General features: G+C 41.0%; 1 protein-coding gene across 1 annotated transcript; it reads right to left on the bottom strand.

The window, feature by feature from the left end:
- Positions 1-68: 68 nt before the first annotated feature.
- Tex28 (testis expressed 28) lies at positions 69-16,456 on the bottom strand. The gene is made up of 4 exons (XM_028888518.2): positions 16,366-16,456; positions 13,952-14,634; positions 1,499-1,634; positions 69-668 (listed from the first exon to the last, which is right to left on the bottom strand). The coding sequence occupies exons 1-4, from the start codon at positions 16,453-16,455 to the stop codon at positions 312-314; spliced, it is 1,266 nt and encodes a 421-aa protein (XP_028744351.2). The 5' UTR covers position 16,456; the 3' UTR covers positions 69-311.
- Between the last annotated feature and the right edge of the window lie 5,492 nt (positions 16,457-21,948).

The raw sequence follows: 21,948 nt of genomic DNA on the forward strand, positions 1-21,948 counted from the left end.
GGGCTATCTAAGCTACTGGGTGTTCGGGCACTGGGCCTGGAAAGAGTACAATGTAGACAAAGAGACCAGAACATATGGTTTCTTTCGTTTTTTAATCCAATCCCCATGTCTATAGATGTTATGAAAAGATCGTGGAAAATTGGAAGGAGAAGGCAAGTTGGCATCTGCATATATCTCACTGGGCTGGTGGTTACAGAATTAAGAAGATGAGGGCAACAAAGTAACTCTCTAGGGAAGGCTTACTGGGTGCCCTTAACATCTGGAAAGAGGGAAGTAATGAACAAATTCAAGTAGTTGAGACTCCTTGTCCTTCAGTGTCCATCTAATAGAGGCTTAGCATCCTTGAAGTCTGGTCTCCACTTAAAGGGAACCCAGGCCTGCCAGTCCATGATGGAGATGATATGCCGCTTCTGCCAGGCCAAAATTCCAAGGCCAATCAACACAAATATAGTGAATGTGCGCAGGCGTGAGTTGAGCAGGGGCAAGGGGCAAGAACACAAGGTAGAGACCAAGACCAAGAGGATAGTGGTCAGTGTAAGAAGCAGGCTTATGAATCTGAACAAAAAGTCCTTGGGACGGGTTCTGATGCTGGCCATCATCTCCAGTTGGGTAGCTTGCTGTAGAGTTTCTAGCTTGGCTATTCTGCTCTTGAAAGTCTCCATTACATCCTGTAGGTAACAAACACATATACTCACCAGATGTCACAACAGAAATGTGTTTATCTAATTTAGTAATTTATTTGCTTAGGGGTGTTCAAGAAATACTATTGAAATAAAAAGTTTTATTTATTTATTTATTTATTTATTTATTTATTTATTTATTTATTTATTTGAGACAAGATTTCACTGTATAGTTCCAGCTAACCTGAAACTTGCTATGAAGACAAGATCTCAAACTTAGAGATCTGCTTGCCTCTTCCTCCCAAGTCCTGGGATTAAAGGCCTGTGTCATCACACCTGATGAGTTCAATCTCTTAGGAGAGATAGGGAGAACTTCTAGGACATGCACAGTGGAGACAAGACAGTTGTTGTACAGTGCTGGGCTAATGGGTCCTGGTCCTTATCTACTGCTGAAACTGAGGACCTAGGTGGGAAAGGAATAATCAGGGACAGGAGTAGGAGCTTTGAGTGTGGCAAGGACTAAGGGGCAGGAAGGTAGACCCAAAGAAACGGTTCCCAGAAGCTTTCCCTCTACTAGCAATGCAAACACCTCAGCATCCCTTGGGCTTGTCAGGCTTTATCCCTCCCTGATCTGTAGCTCACAGACTCCAGTTTATGCTCAGTGATTGCCTTGACAGGATGAGAAGTACAGTCCAAAGTTCACAAAGCAGCTTGGTAAGGAGTGGAGCTTACACAGACATGCAAGGTAAACATTGTTGGTTCTAAAGCACCACCAGGTAGTCACAGCTAAAAGATCTTCTCTTGCCTTGGCTTGGGAGCATACAGATAGATTCACTCATCACCCCCCACCCCCAGCCCTTTCTCCCTGAGGCCCTCACCCATATTTCCTTGGCTCTTTCATAGGACAAATAGGCCATTTTCTCTTCAGTGCATGCCAAATGCTGTTTGAGGTGGCAAATCTCATCCAGGTATCTCTGCAAGTGATCATTCACCTGTTCTTCCATCAGTGATTGTCTAGAAAGCAAGAAGGAAAGTAATATTCCATCTGTAGCTTACTCAGAGCTCATGCTGGCACCTTGCAGCTAGATTTACTACCCCCACCCCCAACACACCCCCCACTAGAATTTAGTCAATTTAGGCTGCCTCCTCTACCTCTGCTTGGGAATACTTACACTGATAGACATTATTTACAACTACTGTCTAGTAAAAGTCTTACCAAATGTGCCATAGACTAAAAAGTGTAGAAAAAAAAATTTTTTTTTTTTTGGTTTTTCGAGACAGGGTTTCTCTGTGTAGTTTTGGTGCCTGTCCTGGATCTCACTCTGTAGACCAGGCTGACCTCAAACTCAGAGATCTGCCTGGCTCTGCCTCCTGAGTGCTGAGATCAAAAGGCATGCGCCACCACTGCCCGGCAAAAAGAAAATTTATGTATGTATTTATGTATGTATGTATGTATGTATGTATGTATGTATGTTTTTTGAAGCTGAGGACCGAACCCAGGGCCTTGTGCTTGCTAGGCAAGCGCTCTACCCAACCCATTTTTTTTCTTTTCTTTTTATTCTTTTGGTTTTTCAAGACAGGGTTTCTCTGTGTAGCTTTGTGCCTTTCCTGGAACTCGCTTTGTAGACCAGGCTGGCCTCGAACTCACAGAGATCCGACTGGCTCTGCCTCCCAAGTGCTGGGATTAAAGGTGTGCGCCACCACCGGCCCAAAAAAGAAAATTTAAGCTATCTGTACATGCTATCAAATCCCCCAAACATTCCCAGGAGCAGTGTTAAGGTTGCAGTAGTTACTCCACAAATCTCCATTATAGAGCATGGAAAGTCACAAAAGACCACACTGAGTAAAATTCCATTTGTATGCAATGTCCATAAACACGAACAGATGAGTGGATGCCAGGGGCTGAGAATCAGGGTGACAAGGAGTGACTGCTAATAGGGTTTAATTTTTCAAGGATGATAAAAATGGAGATTAGACAGTGGTGCAACTAGCTGACTGGAATGGAGTAGAGGTCAAAGCCACTGGGGCCTGAGAGTCCAAATTGTCTAATGGGATTCTTGCCCTTTCAGCTCCATCTGGCTCTGAATAATGCCTCTGCCAGACTGTGCTACCTCTACTTACCCCATAAAGGGGTTCCATGTCAACTGACAGCAGATAAATCAATCCAACCTTCTCCATTCTCTCTCCACCCTCATTATAGTCTTAGATGTTCCAATCATCAACTGGTGCCTACTGTGCTTTCTTTGAGAAATCCAGAGTTTCATGAAGCAAAGCTAGCAACATCTTGAGGCAGTGTGAGGAAGAATGAGCTGCAGAACTTGGGTGACACATTCCCACTTGTAAAGGTCATATAAAGTAGGAGAAATCAGCAAAAGAACAAGAATAAAACCAAGGGATTCAAAGAAAGAACAGCATTTAAAAAGCAGGGCTGAAAGTGAGTAAAATTACACACAGCATCATCACAGTGAAACCTTTGAACACCAAAACAGAGCAAGATCCAAGATAGTCAAGGCTACAAAGAGAAACCCTATTTCTAAACAAAACCCTATAAACTCAAAAAAAAGAGCCAGAGGAAAATAAAAATAATCATATTCAAAGCATCACCATCAAAACAGCAGCAGCTGTGGACCAGCCTGGCTCTATCTTAAGATTAGAAGCCATCTTATTACAAGGTCAAAATAAGTTCATCCCTGTTTTCTGTAAAATTTAAGTTTGACCCTGTCTTGACCCATTTTCTGGAATTAGACATGTTCCACACCCTATACCCTGACCATACTCTGAATTCCTCCCTGGTAAGATGTTCTGCCAAATAATTTTGAGATGTTCTGACAAGTTCCTGTGACCAAAAACCTTTGGAAACTCCCTAGCCTTAAAGTTTTTGAACTTATAAGCCCCATTTCCTCCTATGTTCAATGCTATTCTCTTAACTGTTGCTTTAGGAAAATAACCCTAACAGAAAATAAAGGTTATTTAATTTGACCAAAAATTTTTGTCAATGGTCTTTACTCTCATTTAGTGGTATTAACACAGCCTTTTCAACACAAATAAGAGAAGTCAGAATTGATTGTTTTCCAAATGCACAGTATTTCAAAGAAATAAATGCTAATCCAGAATTCTATGCCCAGCAAAGATATCCTTTAGAAATAAAATGGCTCTTGCAGGTAAAGACAATTGCTACCAAGTCTGACTACCCAAGTTTGATTCCTCATGGTAGGACAGAAGTGATTCCTGAAAGTTTTCATATGACTTCTACATACACCTATATACATACAGAAACAAATAAATGTAACAACTATTAAAAGAAGAAAGAGAACTGAGCATGCACATTCATCATTCTTTGCCTCCTGACTGTGGGTGACCTTAAGCTCCTTCTGCCATGAGTTTCCCGAAATAATGAACTTTACCCTCAAACTGTGAGTTAAAATAAGATCTTTCTCCATTGAGTTTGTCAGGATTTTTTGCTGTGGAATAATCCTTCTGTACACTATGAATATATATTGCTCTCAGGCCGGCTGGGCAGTGGTGGCACAAGCCTTAAATTCCAGCACTCGGGAGGCAGAAGCAGGCGGATCTCTGTGAGTTCAAGGCCAGCCTGGGCTACAGAGTGAGTTCCAGGACAAGCTCCAAAAGCTACATAGAGAAACCCTATCTCAAAAAAACAAAAAACGAAAAACAACAAAAAAACGGACAGGTCAGTAGCTGGACAGGAAGTTAGGTGGGAAAGCCAAACTGAGAATGATGGGAAGAAGGAGGGCAGAGTCAGGAAAGATGCCAGCCAGCCGCCCAGCTTCAAGACATGCTAGAGGACAGATAAAGCCACGAACCACATGGCAATACATAGATTTATAGAAATAGTTTAATTTAAGTGTAAGAGTTAGCTAGTAACAAGCCTGAGCTATCAGCTGAGCATTTATAATTCATATTCAGCCTCTAAGTCGGTTATTTGGGACTGGATGGTCAGGACAGGAATTGTGTGTTTACAATATTTTTAATCACCACAACAGAATAAGTAACTAGTAAATCAACCCCTTGGCAGCACTCCAGGATGAGGAAGCCAGACAATTCATGGAGAATGATTGTGGATTATAGAGATCTAAAGAAAATAGTGCCCCTTACCCACACTGTTGTACTCTTCACTGCTATTTTTAACAAACAATTGGTTTAAGCGATGGGATGATCTTGATTAATCTGAGGACCCACACAGAGGTGAAGGGAGAAAACTGAGTCCATAGAGCTGTCTTCTGAACTCCTCACATGTGCCCCCCCCCATTACACACAATATGACAGTAGTAAATAAAGTAAGAAAAACTCAAAATAAATCAAAGACCTTAATATAAGACCCCAAACCCAAAAACTGTTCAAAGAAAACATATAGAGGAGCTGAAGAAATGGCTCAATGGTTAAAAGTACTTGCTGCTTTTGCAGAGGACCTGGATTCTGTTCCCATCATCCACAAGGCAACTCACAACTGTCCACAACTCTAGTTCCAGGGGATATATCCTCTTTTCTGGCCTCCACAGGTACCAGGCACACATTCAGTGTACTTATACACATGCAGGCAAAACATTCATACACATAAAATAAAAATAAGTAAATCTTTTTAAAAATATTCTATCTCTGGCTGGCAAGACGCAGAAGCCTGAGCGTCCTACTTGAATGAAATGAAATCCAACAGAAGTGACAATTCTTCTACCCAACTCCATAAAGCCCCCCTTTCCAGTCATATCTCTCAGCACTGTACCCCTTCTGCCCACTCCCCAACCCGATCCCTCAAGTTCCCATGCCTACCCACCCCCAGTCCAACCAGGAGATCTCCTCTATTTCCCCTTCCCAGAGAAGGGGAGGTGCTTGGTCTTATGACAGCCTGACATGCCACACTTTGCTGAAGCCCATGGGAGGCCTGCCCCTTTCTGAGAGATTACAGAGGAGGGGTGGGGGCATGGAAGGGAGGAAGGACGATGGAGTGGAAGGAGAGGAGAGAGGGGTTGCTGCAGTTGGGATGTAAAATAAATAATTAATAATAAAAATGAATAAATAAAAAGAAATGACAACTCTTTAGCCCTCTGACCAACATAGTCTGAGAACACAATAGAAGCCTAAGCAGATTCCTTGAGAAGTCAGCCCTATATTATATCACTGGGGCAAAGTGATCTTAGTGACTAAAAAGGCTCTCTTATACATAACTTTTGATTTCTGAACCTTGTCTCAAAGGAAATCATACCAGAATATTCCTGGGACAGAGGACTTAGAGATTGGAAGCTTCCAAAGTCCTGGAATGTAGAAGGGAAAAAAGCACAGAAACAGAATATTCACTTCAGGGCATTTTCACTCTGGTAGGAACTCATGTGCAAGATGGCCCATGAAAAATGTTCATGAGTGCCATCATCTGTGAATACAGCTAGAAATATAAAGCAAGAATGATGTTCTCAACACAGAAAATATGCTAAAATATGACAGAGAGCCAGAATCATGGGAGTAGTGTGGGCAATGTGATGCTGGTGGAGAGGAGACAGCATGAGGAATCCAGGAGACATTGCCTGAAGGAAATAAGAAGGCAAGGTCAGGCCATCAGCCTGGCCAGCTCTTCATGCTGGGGTATTCTGCTGATTTTTCTACAATCTTGAAAGACCTTAGTTTGCAGAGAGAAAGCAGAGACTATTAATTCCAGTTTGTGAGCATTCACTTGGGGTCTGAACTCAAACATTGACCAAGTTGATTCTCACAACAGGCCCAACGACAGTGGAATTACCAAATTAATTCAATTTCACAGGCTTGGAAATGAGTATGAGTATTGCTATTTCATTTCTGACTAAAGCTCTTCAGCTCTAGCAGAGAGGATGCTAGGCCTGATCTAAATCCAGGATTCTCTCCTGAGTGATTGGGGATCTCAAATCACCTATGTGACAGGATTAGTATTTTTAAAAAAAGATACAAAGAACTCTTATTAATGCAACAAAAGAAAGACAAAACTATACAGTCTGAAAACAAGCTAAAGACTTAAATAGAATTTGATAAAGAAAAGTATACAAATGGCCATAAGCAGATTAAAAGGGCTCAACATCACCAATAACTAGAGATAGAAATGTTAAGTTACACCCATTGTTCTCATATACTTAGAGTAATGATTTCCAGGGGCAATTTGTTCCCCATACAATATTTGGAAATGTCTGGAGACATCTTTACTTGTCACAAACTGAGGAGAACTGGTAGGCTAAAAATGGTTCCCTAAAAGATAGCCATGTCTTAATTCCAAAAGAGTCATTCTAGAAATGATATAGTTAAGAATATTGAGATATGGAGATTATGCTGGTGGGCCCTAATGTGATCACAAGTATTATTTTTCTTTGTGTGTAGTGTTGGGGATGGAGCCCAGGGATTATATGTGATAGGCAAGTGCTTTACCATAAAGCTATAGCTCTAGTCCTCATTCAGTCTTATGCAGATAGAGAAGGCTTTGTGAAGACAAAGAAACAAGAACTTTGAAGGGTCATGTGTAGTGGTATGCTCCTCAATTCCCAAAATTGGCAAGTGGAGGCAGGAGGACCAGAAGTTCAGGGTCATCCTCAGCTACATAGCAAGTTCAAGGCCAGTCTGAGAGATGTGAGACCATGTCAAAAAGTCAAAACAAGGGAACAAGAAATGAAAAGAGAGGAGGGCAGAGGAGTGGAGAGGAAAAATAGAGAAATGAAGAGTCATTTGAAGATTCCAGTCTTGAAGATCATTTAGTTCAACATAATAGCCACAGATTCCCCTGTTCTCCCACTCTCGCCCCCCCCCCCCCCCATCCCACCCCCATTCCACCTCCTCCAGATCAAGGTCTCCCCTGAGACCGGATCGACCTGGTAGACTCAGTCCAGCCAGGACCAGATGGTGCTAGCATAACTGGATATCAACGTGTAGAAGGCTGCAAATAGATCCATATCTGTCACCGTGCACAAAACTTAAGTCCAAGTGATCAAAGACCTCAACATAAATCCAGCTACTCTAAACCTGCTAGAAGAGAAAGTAGGAAGTAATCTTGAACGCATTGGCATAGGAGATCACTTCCTAAATATAACACCAGTAGCGCAGACACTGAGACAAACAATCAATCAATGGGACCTCCTGAAACTGAGAAGCTTTTGTAGAGCAAAGGATACGGTCAACAAGGCAAAGCGACAGCCTACTGAATGGAAAAGATCTTCACCAACCCACAGGTGACAGAGGACTGATATCCAGAATATATAAGGAACTCAAGAAATTAGACATCAAAATGACCAACAGTCCAATTGAGAAATGGGCTTTAGAATTAAACAGAGAATTCTCAACAGAGGAAACCCAAATGGCTGAAAGACATTTAAGGAACTGCTCAACATCCTAATCATCAGGGAAATGCAAATCAAAACAACTCTGAGATACCACCTTACGCCTGTCAGAATGGTTAAGATCAAAACACTGAAGACACTTTATGCTGGAGAGGTTGTGGAGCTAGAGGAACTCTCCTCCACTGCTGGTGGGAATGCAAGCTTGTACAACCACTTTGGAAATCAATATGGCGCTTTCTTAGAAAATTGGGAATCAATCTCCCCAAGATCCAGCTATACACTTTTGGCATATACCCAAGAAATGCTCAATCATACCACAAGAGCACTTGCTCAGCTATGTTCATATCAGCATTGTTTGTAATAGCCAAAACTGAAACAACCTAGATGCCTTCAACTGAAGAATGGATAAAGAAATTGTGGCACATATACACAATGGAATACTACTCAGCAAGAAAAACAATGACATCATACGGTTTGCAGACAAATGGATGGATCTAGAAAAAATCATCCTGAGTGAGGTGACCCAGACTCAGAAAGACAAATATGGTATGTACCACTCATAGGAAGATACTAGATGTGGAACAAGGATGACTGAACTGCTACTCACATCACCAGTGAGGCTACCTGAAAACGGGACCCAAAAAAGACATGGAGAAATGGATGAGATCTACATGAACAGCCTGGTCATGAGTGGAACAATGAAGAGCGACGGTCGAGGGAAAGAGAGTGGGAGATCCTAGCTGGATCAAGAAAAGAGAGGGAGAACAACGAATAGGAGACCATGGTAAATGAAGACCACATGAGAAGGGGAGGAAGCAGAGAGCTAGGAGGCCCACAGAGATCCACAAAGATACCACCAGAAAAGACTGCTGGCAATGGACGAGAGACGCAGGAACTGACCTACTCCAGTGATGGATGGCCAGACACCCTGTTAGTTGTGCCATAAACCCCATCCAAGGAAGGTCTGAGGAATCTGGATGCAGACATCCATGGCTGGCCCTGGTGGAGCACTGGGAGTCTAATTAGTGAGAAAGAAGAGGTTTATATGAGCGAGAATTGTTGAAGCCAGGTTGGATAAAGCACAGGGACAAATAGCCAAACGAATGGAAGCACAGGATCTATGAACCAAAGGCTGAGGGGCCCCAACTGCATCAGGCCCCTGAACGGGTGAGACAGTCATTTGGCTTGATCTGTTTGGGAGGCAGCCGTGTGTTGGTGCCGGGTCCTGGGCTTGTTGCATGAGTTGGCTGTTTGAATCCTGGACATATGCAGGGACACTTGGCTCGTCTGGGAGGGGGGACTGGTCCTGCTGGACTGAGTCTACCAGGTCGATCCCGGTCCTCAGGGAGACCTTGATCTGGAGGAGGTGGAATGGGGGTGGGATGGGGGGAGGGGAGGGGGCGAGAGTGGGAGAACAGGGAATCTGTGGCTATTATGTTGAACTAAATGATGTTGTAAAATAAATTTACTTAAAATAAAAAAAAAAAGAAAGAAAGCTAGTGGAGCATAATTCTTCAAGCAAGCCAATGAGCAACCTTCTTTCATGGTTTCTGCATTAAACTCCTGTTTGAGTTCCTGCCCTGACTTTCCTCAATGACAGACTGTGTGTGACCTAGAAATGTAAGACAAATAAATTCTTTCTTCCTCTAGGGTAGTTTTGGTCAGAGTGGGTTTTTTTTCAGTTTTTTGTTTGTTTGTTTGTCTTGATTTTTGTTTTATTGTTTTTGTTTTCTCCTGATGGAGTTTTTTTTTATAGCAACAGAAAATAAATTAGAACACAGGATCTGTCACTGAACCTAGAATTCATTGATTTTGTAACACTACCTGGCCACCAATCCCTAGTGATTCTTCTATCTCTGTTCCCCCAATACTGGGGTTACAGGAGTGCACCACCATTCCCAGATTTTTATCTGAGTGCTGAAGGTCTGAACTTAGGCCTTCATACTTGAACAGTACTTTACCCACTGAGCCATCTCACTAGCCCATAAAATAAACAATGTCATCATTTATATGAAAGTATGAAAGACCCCACATAGCCAAAGCAATCTTGATCAAAAAGAATAATGTCAAAGGTATCACCACACTTGATTATAATTCATGCACTACAGAGCTATAGTTAAAAAAAAAAAAGCATGGTACCCACACAGAACAGATATGTAGATCAATGGAATAGGATAAAAGACCCAGATAAAAATGCATGCAGTTATAGACATCTGATTTTCGACAAAAATGCAAAATATATATGTTAGAGAAAAGAAGAAAAGAACCTCTTCAACAAATGGTGTTGTGAAAATTAGAATAATGAAACTAGGTTCTTATCTCTCACCCAGTTAAAAAAATCAATCTCAAATGGATCAAAAATCACAATGTAAGACTTGAAACTACAAAAGGAAAGGGTAAAGAAAATGCTCACACAGAGAGTCTGGATTATATTGTCTTTGGGATTTTTAACTGCAGAAAGACATGTGATTGTAAAGACTGCTCAGTTAAATCAATGTGTATATTTTAAAGGTATTTCAATTTTGAAATTTATGTCTAAGGATGTGTTCTGCTTTTGTCTCTACAGAAAGCCAGAGGCTATGGATTTGTTCATCAGGTTTGACCAGCCAAGACCACCTGAAAGGTCTCTGATGACACCATGGCCCAGATGATTCAACATCCAGAATTGTTTCAAGGCAACTGGCTCAGACAATACAGCCTCACGGACTACTCCATGATCCTTAAATATTCTTTGTGTTCCCATAAGATACAGCGCCCCCCTCCAGCAGGAAGTAGTAAGAGAAGCTACGCCCAAATTCCCAAATATACCAAGCTGGCTTTAAAGATGTGTAGAGGATGATTAGGACCATGGGCCTGAGTGCAGGTGTTTGAGATGGTCTGCACTTGGCTGTGCTGGGGGATGGTCTGTATGTCAAGTTGTTCTGATTGGTTAATAAATAAAACCTGATTGGCTGTGGCTAGGCAGGAAGGATAGGCGGGACTAACAGAGAGGAGAAATAAAAGGACAGGAAGGCAGAAGGACTGGCTGCAGCCGCCACCATGACCAGAGACACTGCAGCCGCCGCCATGACCAGCAGCATGTGAAGACGCCGATAAGCCACCAGCCATGTGGCGAGGTATAGATTTGTAGAAATGCGTTACTTTAAGATATAAGAACAGTTAACAAGAAGCCTGCCATGGCCATACAGTTTGTAAGCAATATAAGTCTCTGTGTTTACTTGGTTGGGTCTGAGCAGCTGTGGGACTGGCGGGTGACAGAGATTTGTCCTGACTGTGGGCAAGGCAGGAAAACTCTAGCTACAAAATGCTTTAAGATATAGGCATAGTCAAGGTTTTTCTGAATAAGACCGTAATACCTCTGTAAATAATAAACAATGTAAACAACTGACAAATGGGACTTCTTAAAATTAAAAAGCTTCTATACAGCAAAAGAAAGAGTAATTGTCTCCTCCTGCCTCAACTGAATGTACCAGGCTAGACTGACTCCCTATGGGAGACCTTGCCTTGGAGGAGGCGGGAAAGGAGCGTGGGTTGGGGGGTAATGCTGGGGGGTGGGAGGAGGGAGGACAGGGGAATCTGTGATTGATATGTAAAATGAATAGAAAATTTCTTAATAAAAAAAACCTACAAAAATTGTTAGGTAATTATTTTCAGAATATAATCTCATAATCAGAATAAATTTAAATAAGACATAAAAAATGAAAGTAATTGAATGAAGAGATAGCCTATAGAATGGGAGATCTTGCCGGGCGGTGGTGGCGCATGCCTTTAATCCCAGCACTCGGGAGGCAGAGGCAGGTGGATCTCTGTGAGTTCGAGGCCAGCCTGGGCTACCAAGTGAGTTCCAGGAAAGGCGCAAAGCTACACAGAGAAACCCTGTCTCGAAAACCAAAAAAAAAAAAAAAAAAAAAGAATGGGAGATCTTTGCTAGATATACATCTGACAGATGATTAATATCTGCAATATACTCAGGGCAGTGGTGGCACACACCTTTAATCCCAGAGCTCGGGAGGCAGAGGCAGGCGGAACTCTGTGAATTGGAGGCCAGCCTGGGCTACAGGGAGTTCCAGGAAAGGAACAAAGCTGCACAGAGAAACCCTGTCTGGAAAAAATAAATCTAAAATATACAATGATTTGTTTTGTTTTGTTTTGTTTTTTGAGACAGGGTTTAATTGTGTAGCTCTGGCCATCCTGGAACTAGCTCTGTAGACCAGGCTGGCCTCTAACTCACAGAGATCTGTCTGCCTTTGCCTCCCCAGTGCTAGAATTAAAGGTGAGCACCACCACTGTCCAGCCTATAATGAATTTTTTTAAAAACTTAAAAAGAAATCTTTCTTTTGTGTCTGGTTAGCAAGCACTTTCCTGTTGGATATCTGGGGCCTACATGGTGAAAGGGGAGAACCAACTCTTGCAAATTGTCCTCTGACCTCCACATGTATGCTGTTCACACATGCACACACACATACACAATGCATAAATGTAAAACATTAAAATAAAGACAATTCAATCAATTGGTTAATGAAATTAACAGATGGTTCTCAAAAGTTGAAACATAAACTGCCAACAAACATATAAAAAATGTTCCTCCTCAATGCAAATCAGAAGTACACTGCGACTCTCGAATGGCTGTCAGAAAGACAAAACAAACAACAAATACTGGTCAGGATGTGAATAAAAAGGATTCCTTTTATACTGCTGGTTGGAATGTAAACTAGTCCCAGCTACTACCGGGATAATCAGTAAGGGTTTTTTTTTTTTAAACAAACAAACAAAAACCTAAAAAACTAAAAACAGGACTGTAGTTGGTGTACACCTTTAATCCCAGCACTCGGGAGGCAGAGGCAGATGGATCTCTGTGAGTTTGAGGCCAGCCTGGTCTACAGATTGAGTTCCAGGACAGCCAGGGCTACACAGAGAAACACTGTCTCAAAAAACCAAAGAAAATAAAAATAAAAAAAATAAAAACCTAAAAATGCATAAAATCATGTATGTATATGTGAAATGAAAGTAGAAACAAAATTGTCTATGAATATACACAATGAAAATAATAATAGTAATGAAACCTGTATTTCTCAGTGGCTAGCTCACTTAATGATAGGCTTCTTTATGATGCTCACTAATGTCTCCTTACAGATTCTTAAAATGCATGAATGCTCCTAGGAATCCCTGGGAAAACCCAAGACAATGGTTCCCATTTGCGTTTTCTTCCTTGTATGTATAGGTACTAAAATGACTGCAGAGTCCTTATTTTCATGAATATGCTAAGACTCTTGGATTACTAAAGTAACCCCTCCTTCTTTTCCTAGGCTGTTGAGTGTATTTGTATTAATTTATCATTGACTATGCTGACTGTGACATAAGAGTGATCAAGGTACCCAAGGCTGGTGGGGAACCAGAGAAGGAGTGCAACAGGAGTGGAATGGATCCATTGAGAGACTAGATTTATGTTTTGTTGTTTGTTGTTTTGAGACAGGGTCTCACTGTATTGAAGGCTGGCCTTGAAATCACTACACAGCGAATGCCTAGCTTGCTTCTTTTCAAGTTGTTGGACCCCTGTTTTGTCTTAGAGGAAAAAATGAATTCAAGCCACAGCATACTGAAGAGAAAGCACTCACAAAAGGTAATCACTTTCAAACTGAATATTCAATACATCCAGTGCTTGACATTGTACTCCAGTTTGGACTTGAGTCCAGACAAACTTTCCTACCAAATGGGACCTAGGGGACATTACCTTTCTAATGCTAGCAGTCTCCAGGCTCCCATTGCACCTGGATGCCTCTATTGTTCCATTGCTACAGCTTATTTAACCAGCAAGGGGTAAAGGTTGGTGTGAGGCAGCAGGGAAAAAAACCACTCATTCTACTGGAGGTAACAGCCACCAAAGAGAAGCACAGACCTGCTCTTCTCACCTGCCCTCACTCTGACTCTGTTCCTGGCTCCTTCTCAACCCTTCATAGGTGGATCTTAAATTATCTCTTGACTGCTTCTTGTCTTGGGAGCCAGGGTGTAAAAAGGGGCTTTCCTCACCTGGTTTTCTTTTCCTGGAGGGACTCTAGTATCTCCCGCACATCAGTCACATGTCTTTCCTTGAGGCTTTGATGAGAGACCTGAAGGCCAGCATGAACCTTCTTGGCTTCTGTCAGTTCTTCCTTCATCTTCTGCAACAGCAGCTTTTGTTGCTGGGCCACATACTTTTTGTCTGAGAATTTCCTCTGTTGCAAGACTGACAAGTGACCTTCCAGAGTGTAGGGCCTAGCTATGTTGATGGGCAAGCTATCTTCTCCACCTGGCTTATGGCTGTCCATGCCACTGCCCACTTTCAGCACTGAGCTTGTAGGGCTGCAGCCCTCTTCCAGCTCCTTCAGCTGCAGGTGACACTGATAGAGCTTTCGTTCTATGTGAGCAATAGTGGCAGAGGTGCGCTGGTTCACCCTCTCAAAGGCCTGTCGGATATGTGGGGCCTGGTGCCGGTCAGCTTTGGATACCAGCTTGAGGTAGCTCATGGTATTCTCATCCCTACTGGCCTTCTCCACTCTCAGCTGCTCTGAGAGGTAGAAGATTCGATGTTTGACACCTTCCCTCACGTTCCGGGCAAGCTCGCCATCTGAGAAGCTGGTGTGACTGGTAGGGCAATCCTCATGGGAGGACAGGGACCTGTAGGAGGGCACGTTGGTGGGGAGGGTTGCACTTGAGCTCTTGGTGCTTTCCACCTGCATTGGGAAACAACAAAACATGCAACAGGTGCTCTGTGAGCTTCAAATAGAAGAGTATGAATTCACTTCAGAAAAATACATGTGTGCATAGACAGTGTACACAAAATACAAGGTTTGTGTATTCAAGATAGGCCCAACATAGACTGTGGGGAGGTGGAGTTCATTTTCTAGGCCCCTAACTCCTTACTTTTCAACACCTAACTCCTTGCTGGTACCCTACTACAAATCTCAGATGGGTATAATCTGCCCTCTACATCTGCCTCACCTGGCCTTGAACTTCTTATTATTTCTTCCAAGAATTATCAGTTATGTTTCTCACTTATTAGGGGCTATTCTTACAAAGTAGCAGTAAACTTATTCCCATTAATCCATATGGCTTCCTGTGAAAGACAAACCTGGTATGTACTCACTCATAAGTGGATACTAGATGTAAAACAAAGGATAACCAGACTGCAACCCACAGCTCCAGGGAGGCTAGCTAGTAAAGAGGACCCCAAGAAAGACACAGGGATGGCCCAATGACAGAGAAATACATGAGATCTACATGAGCAAAAGAGGGGTGAGGGGAGGGGTAATCAGGGCAAGGGTCAGGGGAAAGAGAGCTTAGGGGAGCAGGAGGTCCCAGCTGGATCAGGAACAGAGTGGGAGAACAAGGAAAAAGAGACCATGATAAATCAAGACCACATGGGAATAGAAAGAAGCAGAGTGCTAGAGAGGTCCCCAGAAATCCACAAAGATACCTCCACTATAGACTTCTGGCAATGGTCGAGAGAGTGCCTGAGCTGACCTGCTCTGGTGATCGGATGGCCCAACACCCTGGCTGTCATAATACAACTCTCATCCAGTGTCTGATGGAAGCAGATGCTGTGTTGCTACTTCTGGGGAGATGATAGGTAGAGAAATTTCTATGCTAACAGGTTTATCCATTCATGAAATCATTTGTCCCATACATTATTTCCTGAGCATTAATGAGACAAAGTAGGCAGGGAATCAAATGACAGCACTACACAAAGGAAATAAACTACATCCTTAAGAAATATGAAGGAATCTTACAAGTATAATGTTGAACAGAAAACTTCACATTGTACCTGGTTTTTGTTTGGATAAATTTTAAGAGCACGCAAAATGCAGTAATATTGTATAGGGATGTCTACATGGGTGACAGACTATAAAGGCAAAGCCTAGTCATGTGTAGTATAAGCATCAGGGGGAAGATTTCCCTGAAGGGGGTTGTGACTGTAAGGGAGGCAGAGACTGTGTGCTTGGTCTGGAATAGCAGTTACTTATCATTATTTCTTAAGATATATGTCTATAGTTCCTGCATCATTATGAGCATATGACTCTGCAATTTTAAAAATGTTTTAAGTGTTCAATATACGGATGTAGTAGCAGATTTTATATGATTAGATAAAGCTAGTAAATAGTAAAACAGAGCTGAAAAAAAAGCATCTGAAATCCAGCACAGAGGTATACAGAAATAGAAACTTTTCAAAGTAGAAACAGAAGACAGGATGAGGAGTTCTAACAAAAATCTTCTCACTGTACCAGAGTGAGAAGGTAGAATAAATATTTAAAGAGATAATCCATAAGAACTTTTTAGAACTAATGAAGGTCACAAATCCACACATTAAAAAGCTTAGTAAATTCCAAGTAGAAAAAAAACAAACTCAGAAATCAATCTGTATCAAGAGACAAGATATTAAAGCTAGAGAGGAAAAAACATATTACCTTTAAAACCATGACTTTCAGACTGCAATCTGACTTCTTAATAGCATCAATAAAATCAAGAATATGGCTGAACAGTATCTTCAATACCATAAAAGATATACTGTTGGAGAAAAATAAATCAAGTCAGATTCAAAGAACTGGAAGTTAGAATGTCTTCAGACTTCTCAGCACAACTAGAAGGCAATGAAGAAATGCCTTCAAACCTTGAAAGATTTCCAACCTAGAATTTATTTTATAAAAAAGCCATTATCTAAGTTAAGGACTCTTCTTTTCCCTTTTCCTTCCTTTCCTCCCTTCCCTTTTCCTTTGCCTCCTTTTCTGTTGTCTCCCCCCTACCTCTGCTTTCCTTCCTACCCTTTCTCATTCTAGGGATTGAACCCAGGGCCTCATATGAGGTAAAACTTGCTGCTCACATTCCAAATCCTAACTATAAATGTACAGTGAAACATTTTCAGACATGAAAGAACTCAAATAGTTTACTTCCTCTATAATCTTTTTTCAGATTTTTTTATGACACATATAGAGGACCACCACAATGAACAAGGGACTTAGGAAACAGGGTACTGGATGGAGGGATGTCGAGGGGAAAGAGGAAGTAGAGAAGCAAACATCATTTTTTATTTCTCAGATGACAAAAGGAAAGCCTGTGCTCATGACTGGGCAGCAGGCTGGGAAAGCAAACTAAAAGCTCGTTTGGGGTTGGGGAGATGGCTCAGTGGGTAAATTTAGGGCCTGAGTTTGGATCTCCCAAAATCTGTAATCCTAGTGCTGGGGGTTGGAAACAGGAGAATACCAGTGGCTCACTGGAATTGGTGAGTTCAGTGAAAGACCTTGTCTCAAAAAAAAAGAAAGGAAGGGAAAAGAAAAGAAAGGCAAGGCAAGATGAAAGGAAGAAGGAAAGGAAAAGAAAGGAAAGGAAAGAAAGAAAGACAAAGGAAAGGAAAGGAAAGGAAAGGAAAGGAAAGGAAAGGAAAGGAAAGGAAAGGAAAGGAAAGGAAAGGAAAGAAGGAAAGGAAATGAAAGGAAAGGAAAGAAGGAAAGGAAAGGAAAGAAGGAAAGGAAAGAAAAAGGAAAGGATGGCAGGGCTAGAGAGATGGTTCAATGTTTAAAAGCATTTGTTGCTCTTTCAGAGGACCAGAGTTCGGTTCCTAGCACCCACATGGTGGCTTACAAATATCCATAACTCTAGTTCAAGGGGATCTGGCACATTCTTCAGCCTTCCTCTGGTACCAGGCATGCATATGGTGCACATACATACAGGCAGGCAAAACATGCATATACATAAAATAAACATTAAATAAAAGTTATAAAAATGTAAGGTGGAGATAGAGGAAGACATCCTGACATCTACTTCTAGCCTGCACACATACATACACACAAAGTTCCTTCAGAGAACTACTGGGAATCAAGTGAGTAGAATGCCAGATATCTTTTAACACATGGGTAGACGATTTTTACATATACAGTTGGTGGAAGTGCTGAACTCGATACAGGTAATAGAAAACAAGCAGAAAGGAGTACAAATATTGACTCTAAGGAAAAGAAAATAAATAAATAAATAAATAAATAAATAAATAAATAAATAAATAAGTAAATAAGTAAATAAATAAATAACACTAATTATTCATTTGTGACTAGTATTCCCTTGGATTTGAGGATTTGACTGTGTAAACCCCAAGAAATGATGCACCTGAAATCATCAGTGTGCACTGTGCAGGAAGGAAGGCCAAATATGAAGTGTGTGTTGTCTAGAGAGGAGGCAAGTGAAAGAGTTACATCATCATCTTTCCTATAAGAAGTCAACAACAGTTCCTAAAATACAAAAAGACAATTGAACTGGATTATGTAATCAAATTGTTTAGGTAACTGGAGGCAAATGCCAGGTGAACCAGCAAAAGTGTTAAAAATTGTTTGATTCTGGAGAGTGGACAGTGTGTAGTTGGAGTCTGGGTGTTGCTAATTTTTTATGTTAAATTATAGCTTCCTTTAATTAAAAATAAAGTTGCTAAGCTTAGTAGCAATATTTAACTCTAGCACCAAGAATTGACAAAATCTAACCTATAGGTCCACTACGTGATTTTGAATGGCATGCAAACATTTATATCTTTTTTTTCTTTTTAGATAGGGTCTTTCTATGTAGTCATAGAACTCTCTGTGTAGACCAGGCTGGCCTTGAATTTACAGAGATCTGCCTGCCTCTGCCTCCCGTATGCTGGGATTAAAGGCATGAACCATCATTCCAGGCTTATATTTATACCTTTTTTTTTAAATTATAATTGCTTGGCTATTAGTTCAGGCTTATTACTGACTAGCTCTTACACATTTATACCTTTTAAAGATTTGAAAATAGTGGGACCATTCAGAACATAAAAATTACACAAGATTAAAACCTCAGTATTCAAACTGAGCAGTGGTAGCACATGCTTTTAATCCCAGCACTCATGAGGCAGAGACAGGCAAATCTGAGTTTCAGGCCAGTCTGGTCTACAGAGCTAGTTCCAGAGTGGCCAGGGCTATACAAAGAAAAGAAAATCAAGAAAGAAACATCGGTATTCATTAAAAAAAATTATTTGCCCACAGCCACATTTATTAATTTCCCCACCACCTAAGGCTGCTAAATTTTCTACAAATGCTATCTGACCCTTTATAGAAAACTTTGTTACCTATGCTTAAAATAGTTCATGTATACCTTTGACAAATGAAGGAACTAAATAATTTCTCAAGGAGCAAGTTGTATATATGGAGAATAAAAATTTGTTTATAACTTTTTCTGGGGGAATTTTATAGACACAATATAAAACTCAAAATTAAAGGGAAATTGTTGGTGTAAAAAAATTAAAAGGGACTGGAGAGATGGTTCAGTGAATAATTACAAAAGCATGAAAACCTGATTTCAGATCACGGTGCCTATGTAAAAAAAAAAAAAAAAGTATGGGAATAGCCATACTTGTACCTGTAACCCCAGTGCTGTGGAAGAGTGGAAACAGGAGGATTGCTTGGGCTTACTGGCCACCAGTGTAGGTTCAGTGAAAGACCTGGTATCAAAGAATAAGGTAGAGAGTGATACAACAGGAAACTTGACAGCCTCCTGTGGTCTTTGCATGTGTGCACTGGTGTATGCACACACATATGTATATACACCACACATACTACACCACACACACACACACACACACACACACACACACACACACACACACAAATAAGTAACTAAAAAAGTGCTGGGGATGTTGTTCAGAGGGCCCATCTAGCACACCAAAGGCTCTGGGTTAGATCCCAGCATTGCTTTAATCCCAGCATTGCTTTAATCCCAGCATCTCCAAAAACAGGAAGCTGGAGGAGCAAACTTCAAGCTCCACCTCCTCCTCAGCTAGCTTAAGGCCACCTGGGCCACATTAGACCCTGTCTCAAATCAACAGAAGAAAAGTTCAATCTAAATGTAAACAAGCCAAATAACAAAACACAAAGCAAAATAAAACAAAAAAGAAAGGAGGCTGGAGAGATGGCTCAGAGGTTAAAAGCACTGGCTGTTCTTCCAGAGCACCTGGGTTCAATTCCCAGCACCACATGGCAGCTCACAACCATCTAAAAGTCCAGTTCAAGGGGATCCAACACCCTCATACATTCAGGCAAAACACCAATGCACATGAAATAAAAATAAATCATTAAGAAGGAAAGTAAAAAAAAAAATTAGGCAGAGATGCCTTGGTGGGTAAAAGTTCTTGGAATGAAAGTTTCTTTGCTCTGGCCTGCTTCCTCTCCCTTGGAAGTATACTTACTCTTAATAAACTGTCCCTGCTTCTGTTATTTAAAAAGCAGATGTGAGCTCAATCCCCTAAACCAGCAAAAAGGCAGAAGAGAGCCAATTCCACAAAGTTGTCCTCCTACCTACCTACCTACCTACCTACCTACACACACACACACACACACACACACACACACACACACACACACACATATGCTTACACACTAAAAATGATTTTTTAAGAGATGGGAATTTATCTCAGTAATAGAGGGCTTACCTGGAATTTATGGGGACTAATGTTGGATCTCCATCACCACAAAAAAGGAAAATATAAAATAGGCTGTTAATAAAATGTAATTATAAATAGCTTTATGTCACGATCTTGGGGAGATTACTTAATATTATAAATATCCCAGTCATATATATACTAATTTCTACATTCCTTGAAATGACAGTTAAAAATCAAATGGTATCACGTATGGTGGCACATGCCTGCAATCCCATCACTTGGGAGGCAGCAGAAAGAATTCAAGGTCAGCCTGGGCCACATAGTGAAACCCTATCTGAAAGAAAGAAAGAAAGAAAGAAAGAAAGAAAGAAAGAAAGAAAGAAAGAAAGGAAGGAAGGAAGGAAGGAAGGAAGGAAGGAAGGAAGGAAGGAAGGAAGGAAGGAAGGAAGGAAGGAAGAAAAAGAAAAGAAGGAAGGAAGAAAGAAAGAAAGGAAGCCAACCAAATGAACAAAAAAGCTAAGTGAGACTATCTTGTGAGTCTTAAATTAACTAACTTCAAAGGTTAAAAAAGAAAATGCAAAGTAGCTAGTAAAATTTAGGAAAAAAATATTGAATTAGGGTCTTAGACTACTCAAAAAATAGAGTGCTTCTTTACTTTATGTACAATAATATAATCTAGACAGAATAAAGAATTAAACATAAGAAACACAACCACTCTTTAAAAAGGAGGGTTGGGGCCGGGCGGTGGTGGCGCACACCTTTAATCCCAGCACTCGGGAGGCAGAGCCAGTCGGATCTCTGTGAGTTCGAGGCCAGCCTGGGCTACCAAGTGAGTTCCAGGAAAGGTTCCAAAGCTACACAGAGAAACCATGTCTTGGGGGGGGGGGGGTTGGAGGGACACTTAGCAGTTAAAAGCATTTGTTGCTTGCTCTTACAGAGGACCTGGGAACTCCAGTTCCAGGGAATCTGATCCCTTATTCTGATCTCCTCAGGTGCTAGACATGTAAGTGGAGCACACACATACGTGCAGGCAAAACTCTCATACACATAAAATAAATTAATTAAATGGATAATTAAAGAAAAATGAAAGTATGTAATAAACATTTTTACAATTTTTTAATAGAAAAGACCTTTCTAAGCAATGCTCAGGCCTAAATGCCATGAAAAAAGATTTACATATTTTATTATCTTAAAAACTCTTATAACCTACTGTATGGAAAGAAAAAAAGGAAGATACAATTTAGGTTTTGTTTCACTTTTTAAAAAAAAATAAAATATCTACCTTACCATTAAAAACTAAAAACAGATATAGATTAAGGGACAAAGACTAAACATATGTAATAAAGGACTAGTTAGCATCATATTTAAGAAAATCATACAAATTTGTAATTGAAGAACAACCTTACTAAAAATATCAAAAGATAGTATCACATACTTCAGATAGGCTGAACTTCGAATGAGCAACAAATATTTTACAAAAAAAAGGTAGGAAGGGGACTGGAGAAATTGCTCAGTGGTTAAGAGCACTTGCTCCTCTTACAGAGGACCTTGGTTGGATTCCCAGCACCCAAAAGGTGGCTCACAACCATTCATAATTTCTGTTTCAGGG

This window comes from Peromyscus leucopus, chromosome X, assembly GCF_004664715.2.
Source record: "Peromyscus leucopus breed LL Stock chromosome X, UCI_PerLeu_2.1, whole genome shotgun sequence".
Taxonomy (NCBI): domain Eukaryota; kingdom Metazoa; phylum Chordata; class Mammalia; order Rodentia; family Cricetidae; genus Peromyscus; species Peromyscus leucopus.

What these genes read in the sequence shown, in the direction of transcription:
- Tex28 (XM_028888518.2), bottom strand. Translation starts at nt 16,455, where the DNA reads ATGGTATTGAAGATACTGTTCAGCCATATTCTTGATTTTATTGATGCT. An exon ending in TGAAAGTCATGGTTTTAAAG is followed by an intron (nt 14,635 to 16,365) that starts GTAATATGTTTT and finishes TTCCCAATGCAG; the next exon opens with GTGGAAAGCACCAAGAGCTC. An exon ending in AAAGAGCCAAGGAAATATGG is followed by an intron (nt 669 to 1,498) that starts GTGAGGGCCTCA and finishes TGTTACCTACAG; the next exon opens with GATGTAATGGAGACTTTCAA.